At 34.3% G+C, this 10247-nt stretch overlaps 1 protein-coding gene across 2 annotated transcripts in view; it reads left to right on the top strand.

Annotated features, from left to right (window-relative positions):
* Positions 1–10247, top strand: part of LOC106875192 (son of sevenless homolog 2) — a 113703-nt gene that overhangs the window by 65030 nt on the left and 38426 nt on the right. For both annotated transcript variants that reach the window (XM_014923231.2, XM_052966921.1), the window contains one exon: positions 7656–7739. In XM_014923231.2, coding sequence (XP_014778717.1) covers positions 7656–7739 — 84 coding nt within the window. The remainder of the gene's footprint in view (positions 1–7655; positions 7740–10247) is intronic.

Genomic DNA, 10247 nt, shown 5'->3' with positions numbered 1-10247 from the left:
TTTATAAGCCTAGTACTTATTCTATCGGTCTTTTTTGCCGAACTGCTAAGTTATGGGGACGTAAACACACCAGCATCGGTTGTCAAGTGATGGTGGGGGAACAAACACAGACACACAAACACACATACGCATATATATATATATATATATATACACATACACATATATACACATATATACGACGGGCTTCTTTCAGTTTCTGTCTACCAAATCCACTCACAAGGCTTTGGTCGGCCCAAGGCTATAGTAGAAGACACTTGCCCAAGGTGCCACACAGTGGGACTGAACCCAGAACCATGTGGTTGGTAAGCCAGCTACTTACGACACAGCCACTCCTAGTTGACTAAATCAATAGTATTTTTACCTGTTGATTGAATGGTGAACAACATGTACCTCACCATCAGTATTTTGTATCCACTGACTAGAAGATTTAATCTGTGCTAGCTAAGATGTCAATTCTGAAGCCTAGTGCTATGAGTTTAAGATTCTGGGATTTTGATCACATGGTCTGATGTCTTCATTTCTCACTAGAACTCTTATTTTGTGTTTGTAATTGTTTTTCATCCCAGCTTTACTCTGATTCCATTCCAATTCCATGGATATTATAGAGCTTCTACATCTAAAAACAATTAATACCAATAGATTTAGAAATAACCAAATATTTTTGAAGACTACCTTATTCTTGCAAGCATGGGGACTGGATGTAAAAAGAAACCTGAAATGAAATACAAGTGAATTATAATCCATGTGCAAGATATACAATTTTGCAAAAAAAATATCTATAAATATGTTAGCATAAGAGAAATAAAATATTTTAAATCACCCCCCCCCCCCCCCCCCCATAAAAAATTCGTCATCATCATATGCCCCCTTTTTCCGTACTGACATGGGTTGGATGGTTTGATAAGAACATGGTTTCTACAGCTGGAAACCCTTCCTAATGCCAGCCATTTAACAGTGTGTACTGGATGCTTTTTATGTGGCATTAGCACCAGTGAAGCCACCAAGTAACTACAAGATAAAACCCCCTCAACTGAGCAGAGTTTACACTGGCGAAATAAGAAACTTATGATAGAGGGAGGGGAGCAGGTGTCTTGCTGAAGAGGTGAATACGTGGCCTGCCCACCTGGAAAGTGAGAGAGAGGAAGAACGAGAAGTGAGGTCCAGATACAACATGAATATGAGACAGAATAGAAAGTGCACTAAGTGAAAATAGTGTAACAGATGGTTAGAAATAGGGAATGAGTTGGATGTAGAGGATATCAGTTTAGTGTAGCGAGAAGTGAAAACAAAATGAAAGATGAGTTGTGGCAGAAGACTTGGCAGAGCCTCAATTCTGCAAAGATGGACATGTCTTCTCAAGCACAGCATAACACCATTCATCTTGGGCCCCCATCATCTCTGAGAGGCTCAACACCTTGAGATCAGTTTTCACTTCGTCTTGCAGCTTCCTTAGTCTCCCTCTTCTACATGCTCCTTCCAAATTTAGCGATCAGCACTTCTTTATACAGCTGTCCTCATTCATCCGCATCACATTTTGTTTTGTTATTCATTATTATGCTTATGCAAATGCCTTTGGAAAAGTGTTTCTTTGAAATGTTTGTTGATAATTAAAAGAATCACTGATAAAAAGATTTTTTAGAAATTTAACTCCTCCTTTCTGGAGAGATAAGACTGCAGCAACATTAAATAATAAAAAGTAAAGTGACCTTGGTGATAACTGGTGACAATAAATGTTTGCATTTCTTATTGTATAATTGTTGACCTTCCCACTCAATTTTACAATTGCTGTTTTAACATATTTATAGTTATTTATTTATATGAACTGTCAGGCCTTGTTTTTGCTTATTATGAAACCATACCACTGACCAATTTCAATTAAATTGGATTTAACTAGTTTATAAGTCACACATTTTATGAAAGCATACAACTTATTTTTTATTAATTTTACTGAATATTTAATAAATACGTATAGAATTGCTGAAAATAAGAAAATTCGTTAATGCATTTTGTCAGAAGATTTTATTTCAATAGTATAAAGCAAACATTTTGAAGTGTCCTTTTACAACTTAGGAAAGCTGCAAATATCTTTGCTGTGTATGTGGGTGAGAGCAGTGTGATCAAAGTTGAACTATGGTTGTATTATATATATGAAACAGCTCTTACATCATGTCTGAAGCTAATAGATACAGATGATAATCAAGGATTTGTAATAAATGTGGCTGGTTGGACATGACAGGGTGAATTTTCAAAAAGAAAGAAATGTTAAAATGACTTTACAAAACTGAAACCCAGTTCTTGCTGAATCTTTAATCCTATATGTAAACAATTATATCAAACTAAAAAATATTAGAATTATTGGTCTGTGAGTTTTCCCTCTTTGTTGAAGTTGCAGATATGAGCTTGTAAGGAAATGCAGATAATGAAATTCCATCAACTTCACTTCAGTTACATAGTAAACTCAATATTACATTGGAATCTTAATAAAATTAAAACTGCAAAACAAACTCTCTGGTCTTGAAAATTGTGTTAAGAGATATTTCTGATACAATTTTTTATAAAGACAAGTTCAGTAGTGTTGCAACAGACAAGATATCCTTGTTCACCTGTATTTCAATAGTTGCTAAACTTTTATAACCGAGACCAAAGTAATTCTTATATACCTATGTAAAAGCTAACATATTTACTGCTGTAAGCATTGGAAAACTAAGAAGGAGTAATTATGTGGTAAGGAAAAGACAACATTAGCTCAATGACTAAAAGTGTTTTAATCATTTTGGTAAGTGCAAGGGAGAAAGCTGGTGTTTTGGTCATGTTAGACATTCACAATTTGTACACCGCACTGTTCTTGCTAGAGTAGTGCTGAGAGAATCAGTAAGTGGATGTACACAATTATATGTGAGAAGGTTTGAAACATTAGCATATTTAAAAAATAAATCATTGCTGTTAATTATTCAAATATAATATTTGTATAATACTTATACAACTCTCAAGTACGTTGAAGATAATAAAACTACAAGAACAAACATATTTTCTGATTCACTAACATAACTGCAAGCAGTTCAAAATCCAAAATCAGAGCTCTTTTGCATCTTGAGAAGTCTACAAAAGGAATTTATTCTTCTGTTTCTTAGTTATGATATTAAATTAACAATAAATTAATTTTCAAATTAGTCTGAGTAGTAACGAAGGTTGTGTCTAGTCTATGCATGATCCCAAGACTGGTAAGATTAATCTTCCAAGACTTGTAAGATTAATGGGGATTAATCTTGAAGTCACCATCTGCAGATTAAAAATATATATATATATAGATAGATTGGGGAGGGAATTCCAGTGGTCCTGATTTAAATGGATATGCAAGTTGCAAGTTTAGAGGGTCACTGATCATTATAGTAGCTGTTGTTTTGGCTTTAGAAGAGATGGAGATAAGTAACAAAGAGTTTGTAAGTATTTAAGTGAACAGACCTCTGCCATTCAACCATATAGCAACACTGTTGTAGATATGTAAGGAGCACTTTAATATCAGCCATACTTGAGCTTTGAAGAGGGTCAACAACTGATGGTTTTTTTTTGGTTCTGAAGGGGTTGCCTAGTCTTTGGGTTGAGGTTTGGCAATGTTATATATGTAGGGGTGGGGAAGTCACTATGAGACACTATCAGAGAATGTGAGACAACATTGGCATTGACTTCAAGAGTTTTAATCTTTTAATATTCAAACAGGTCACATCCGGCCCAAATATTTTATCAGTTTTATGTTCAAACTGGCCAGATCTGGCCTCTCACACCTACCCTACAATGACATTCAAAAAATAAACCATCTCATTATTAAAATCTTGAAGCTATGAGATAATACATGATGAATTCTAAACAATATGAATAAATGAGCATTACATTTGACTGAGTAATCTGAATGCTAAAGGGTTAATTGTGTGCTGTTTGTATAGAGAGGGCATGACACAACTGTCTCCTTGATATGTACCATAATTGTGCTTTTATGTTGTTGAAGGTTTGAATGTCCTCTATTGAAAGATATTTTCAAGGTTTAGTTTGTTCATGGAGGTAGTGTAGGCTGCTTGTGGATAACACCTGTGTGCTGAAGGTCAAGGAAGAGTGAAAGGTTGTAATATCTGTATGAGAATGTGACAAGAAATAGGTTAATAGGTTGTTAATGTGCAGAGAGATGAGTGTGAGAAACAAAATAGAACCCTGGGGTACACCAAAGTTACTAGAGTGTGGTTCAGAGAGAGCTCTATCAATGCATGTTGCTATAAGAGCTGCCTGAATGAAAATTTATGAATGGAACTCCTAGGAAAGCAGCTTAAACAGATGACTTGAGAGAGAGAGAGAGATGTCCTCAATACAGAATGAATAGTGTTGTTGGTTGGAGGAGTTCAGAGAGTGATAGAGATACCTGATGTATTTAGAGGAATGGAGAAGATAGACTACACGAGAAGCCTTTGTTGTTGATATCCAAGTGAGAAAGGTGGGTGGTGTAGAGAGTAGATGTTACATAAGTGCAGACACAATGAAGCTGGAATATAGACTTGAACAGCAGAGTTTTATTAGAGGTAGAAGATGAGAGATTTGTTGCTGAGAATAGAGAATAGTTGTAATATACATGGTAGTGGTTGCTGATATAAGTAGTAACTTGCTATAGCCTATATCGACTGAGGTACCAGCTATTTGAGACAGGTTGTGCTAGTCTCCTTACTTGCATCTTTTACATTGCTTCTAAAGTGAACAACGATTGCTGACCCCTCCATTCATATTTTACTTTCAATAGTCCATTGTCATCCTACTCATAATCTTCATATTAACATTTGCATCCTTTTTTTTTTGTGTGTGCTCATAATCACTGAGATGCCCTAATGTCATTACATACCACTTCACCCAAATGATATCCTCATTCATACTAACACACTGCCTTGTGGCTGAAACCATCTCACACTTCTCTTCATAGCTCTTAACTTCTCTCCTTGTTAGATAACCTGATATCTTGCTTCCTGCCTTACTTCCAAACATTGCTCCTTTTTATATCATCCTATCTCTTAGAGCCCTGGCTCTATCCACTACTCTTTCACCACCGTGTTGTCTGCTTCCTGACTGGTTTCTATTCTGTCCAAAGGACTGACCAGTGGCTTGCAGCAGATTGTCTCTCAGAAATATCTCTGCTTATAATTACAGATTTCTTTCTAATTAATGATCAATTAAGGATGTAAGGAAATTATATAAAATAAATGATAACGACTACAGGTGAAAAACAAGACTTGTACTAATTGTAATTTTAATCATCTTCATCATCATCGCCATTTAACGCCTGCTTTCCATTTTTAACTTCTAAAAATCAGTTCTGAATTCATCTGGCATATTACAGCCATTGTTGGTTTTTACTTTCAAATGTACAGTTTCATTAAACCATTTGTTACATTTTGAATAACACATTTTCTTTTGGCTGCTCGCACACACATGGGGAACAGCTTTTCTTTCCACTGTGTTGTATTAAAAACAAACTCTGTCCTAATTTATTTTTTTTGTTTCATTGAAGTTTACTCATATCTTCATAGTGATCCTTATAGATCATTTGGAACAATAAAGTTCCCAAATCCATTGTTATCAATGTTTCCAGTCTATTGCAGTAATCCACTAGTCCCCTCCCCCCAAATTTCAGGCCTTGTGCCTTTAGTAGAAAGGATTATTAAGGCAGCAAGCTGGCAGAATTCTTAGTGGCATTTTGTCCATTCTTACGTTCTGAGTTCAAATTCTGCCAAGGTCAACTTTACCTTTCATCCTTTCAGGGTCGATAAAATAAGTACCAGTTGAGCACTGGTAGTCATTGTAATCGATTTAACCCCTCCACTGAACCTACTATCCTTGTATCGAAATTTGAAACTAATATTATAAAAGGTTGCTTTACTGGCTGTCATATTCCAGGTCTGAATACTATCTTTTGGTGGGTGGATTATTCTTTGATACCTCAACACACTTATTGTTTGTTATATCCAGTAACCATCTAAGGTGTTGAACTTTTCTTGTTTCTATTATACAGCACCATTCTACTATGAGTAGCATGAAAAATAGTTGTAAATTATCATTATTATCAAAGTTGATAGCCCCATGTTGATATTTAAAGAAAAAATACTTTATTTCACAACCTACACTGAATTTTGTATAAAAACATCAAATGAGATTTTGATCCTATATTATTTAATTTTTAGAAATTATTCATTCGTGGTCACCCTTCCTGTTTATAAGATCATTTTTGTTGATATTTTTGCCAGCTGTTTCTTCCCCCTTATTTCTTTTTCTTTTTGAATTTTTATTTTATCAATTTTAACACTTGAAAATTCCTTGATTTTAGTTTGTAAACTTGTTTAGTTTACAAAGTCATAAAAATGTGAAAAGTGGAAGTAGTGCTTATAGCAAAACTATGTAAGTTATTGACTTACTAGCTTCATTTCACTAATAGATGATGGCACTGATTCTGTTTTTTTTCTGCTGGGGAGTCTGCATTGCTGAGTAGACTACACTGACATCCTTTGTTTTGTTGTAATAGTTAAATTGTGAACAAGGTTTTGGAGAAAAACAAAAAACTGGTTGAGGAAAAAATAATTTGGAATTTATAAACAAATAACCTAAATTAGACATAGTTTGCTATGTATCTAGTGGAACAATAACTAGTTGTACTTTACTGTGATAGTATAATATAGTCGGCATAGAAATGAATATCTTTTCCAAAGTGCATGTCATACATTTTTGTATTATATTTATTAATTGAGAAGAAAGATATATTTAGCTATCTAAAGTTATACATCTAAATATTCTGTATTTTTCCTTCCTGTTAGAATATTCTCAACAACAACAACAAAATAGATAAGTGAAATAAAATAAAACTTCCAGCAGATTTAAGATATAAAATTTCAGCAAATGAAAATAATGGACAACAAACTATGCTGCAAGCCCATGAAAGAATGACCACAAACATTACTGATAAGGAGAAGACAATGATCTTTTTTGACTGTCAAGAGCTTTATTGTTAAGCCTTCAAACTTTATTAACATAGTGTTGGACATAACTAATATCTAGAAATATAACTCTGTACAATTGATTCAAATCCATGGCATTATTCTGATGGTACCGTTAGAATATGGACTGAATTATCTAATCTGGCTTGTAATTGTTATGAAAATGCAGCATAACAATACATACTTCTGTTTTTTATTCAAGTAGGAAATTGAATAAATTAATGCCAAAAATGGCATTACAGTTAAATGACATTTAAATAAATTTATAAAAATAGCTAGTGTTTTATCATTGTTATGTTTAAGCTTGTAGCTCTATAGAAATACTTTTTGTAATTGAAAATTTTTATCATGTTGATCTATTGTACACAAGTTGAGGGCCCCTGTCTGCAGATTCATATTATGTTTCTAGCATATATTCTGTATCTTTGTCTTTGTTGACCTTGTTTTTACAACCTTTTCTTCATTGTTTGCAGACTACAGAATGTTTAATAACATGGAACTCTTCATTGCACAGGAAATTTATTCTTGTTCTTTACAGACTTAAATAAATGACAAATTTAAGTATTATATTTTTTTGAATGTGCTTTTTTTTTTCCCTCTCATTAATTAACGTTTCTTTTTGATATTTTTCAGGAGGTTTTCCGTTACAAGGTAGATTACCAAGTCTCTTTATATATAGTTGCTGTTCTTGAATATATTGCTGCTGACATACTTAAGGTAACACAATATTTTTCTTTAGATTTATTGTTCTCTGTCCTGCTATTATAGTTTTACTGCTATTTCTTTGCTTGCTATACAACCTTCTGATATGATATTTATGCACAAGATAGCTGCAATCTAACTACTGCTTATTTTGCAGTTTGAAATTAACACTACAAATTTTTGTTTTGTTTTTATCTCATTTACAAAACAACTTCTGGATAGAATGATTTTCACACATTTTATTACCTGCCACAAAAGTTTTTAATCTATAGTTTCATAATTAAATGCGGCAGTTTTATTCTTACATTTAATTGCGCAGAAACAAAACATCCTTTTTAAACCATTAATTTATATCCATTCCACCCACTTAGCATAATTTATTTTTAGTTTTCATTAGTTTATTCTTTTAGTTTTCTATTTAATTCCAATAAACTTACTCTATATTTTGAACCTAGTTCAATACTATTTTCCTGTAATTCTTAGCTTTAGTTTTATTCAAATCACATATGTATCTCCCTGAATAATGTGATTTAAAGTTTTAAGATCATCATCATCATTTAACATTAAATTTTCCATGCTTGCATGGCTTAAACAGAATTTTGCAAGGCAGATTTTCTGCAGCTGGATTCCTTTCCTGTCACTAACACTAACCTGTTTTCTAGCAAAGTAATATTTTTCCGAGGTGAGACATGTTTTCCACAAGCGACTGGAAACAAACGACATCACTTATATGACGACGATACTCATTTCAAACATTGTGATGTCTAGACAAGGGTTTGCACCCCCACCCCCAGTATGCGCACACACACACCTCTTTCAGTTCCACTCTCTAGGCTTGATCAGCCCAGGACTAGTAAAAAACATTTGCCCAAGGTGCTGCGCTGTATGACTGAACTGAAGACCACATAACTGAGAAGCTAGCTTCTTAACCACCCAGCTATGCTTGTGCCTATTGTAGTTATTATATCTCTTGCCATTTTGAACTATTTCAGAAACACTTTCTCTCTTAACATAAAATATTCAGTTACATAATTCAGAATAGTGTTATTCCTTGACCGTTATTCACTAATTATATAACATTCTTAAGACCCGGCAAGCCAAGTAAGATCGTTGCCAGTGCCCCTGGACTGGTTCTTGTGCGGGTGGCACATGAGATGCACCATTTTGAGCGTGGCCGTTGCCAGTACCGCCTGACTGGCTCCTGTAGGATTTTCGAGCGAGATCGTTGCCAGTGCCCCTGGACTGGCTTGTGCGGGTGGCACATAAAAGACACCATTTCGAGCGTGGCCGTTTTCGTGCGGGTGACACGTAAAAGCACCCACTACACTCTCTGAGTGGTTGGCGTTAGGAAGGGCATCCAGCTGTAGAAACTCTGCCAAATCAGACTGGAGCCTGGTGTTGCCATCCGGTTTCACCAGTCCTCAGTCAAATCGTCCAACCCATGCTAGCATGGAAAGCGGACGTTAAACGATGATGATGATGATATATTTCTAAATCTTGAGTCTCAAGATATGTCTTTTAGAGATTCAATTCATTTATCTTTTAATGGTTGTATTCTATCTTGTTGCACAAATAAGCACAAAATTAATTGCACAGTGAAGCAGTATCCTCAATTAAAAGTACTTTCAGCTCTATCCAAAAGTTGGGTATAAACATTTTATAAAAGTTAACTTTATATTGTATTACATATACCATTGATTATTATCTCCCTCAAATATGCTTCCTGATATCAACACTCATTTATTAAGCAATGTATTTCATCTCTTCATCTGCATGTTCATTACATCATATTTGTCCTCAGAAGACCTTTATGAATTCAAAATAGCCAGCAACTGATATTAACACCAACAAGATACAAGTATCAGCCAAGTACTGAGATCAATGTAATCAATTAACCCCCTTCTCCAAAATTTAAGGCCTTGTGCCTATAGTAGAAAGGAGAAAGCATTATTTCTCTTCCATTTTCTCATTTTAAAATTTTCTTTCCTTTTCTTATCATTTGTATAATGATTATTGTTTCATATTGGCAGGACACATTCTGTTATATTAGCATAAAAACATGTTCATTATAGTTGGTGTTTTGGTTTATCTAAAATAACCAGCTATGATGTCATATTAGTTGGCAATAGGAAGGGTATACAGTCATTAATTCCCAGTCACAATATCATGGGAAATATAGTGAAGCAGGTTTCTCATGTTAAAATCCTTTCCATTTTATATTTGTTTGAATTGCTGAAAATAAAAGAGGACAAGTTTGTTTATTGTTTACACCAGATTTACAAATGTTGTCTACCTAGACTGAGAGCTTTCTCTCTGTCCAAGTGCGAGAAGATTACCTTCTGGAAATGTTTTTGAGTTATATTTTACATGAAGTGACAAAACGTTTGCTTCCCAGCCACGTGGTTTTGGGATCAGCCCCACTGGATGGCATTTTGGGCAAGTGTCTTCTATAACCTTGAGCTAACCAAAACTTTGTGAATGGATTTGGTCGATGGAAACTAAAAGAAGCATATATATATATAT

Source organism: Octopus bimaculoides, chromosome 4 (assembly GCF_001194135.2).
Source record: "Octopus bimaculoides isolate UCB-OBI-ISO-001 chromosome 4, ASM119413v2, whole genome shotgun sequence".
Lineage (NCBI taxonomy): Eukaryota > Metazoa > Mollusca > Cephalopoda > Octopoda > Octopodidae > Octopus > Octopus bimaculoides.
Note: the sequence above shows the minus strand (reverse complement) of the source record. Positions and strands in the feature narration are given on the sequence as shown.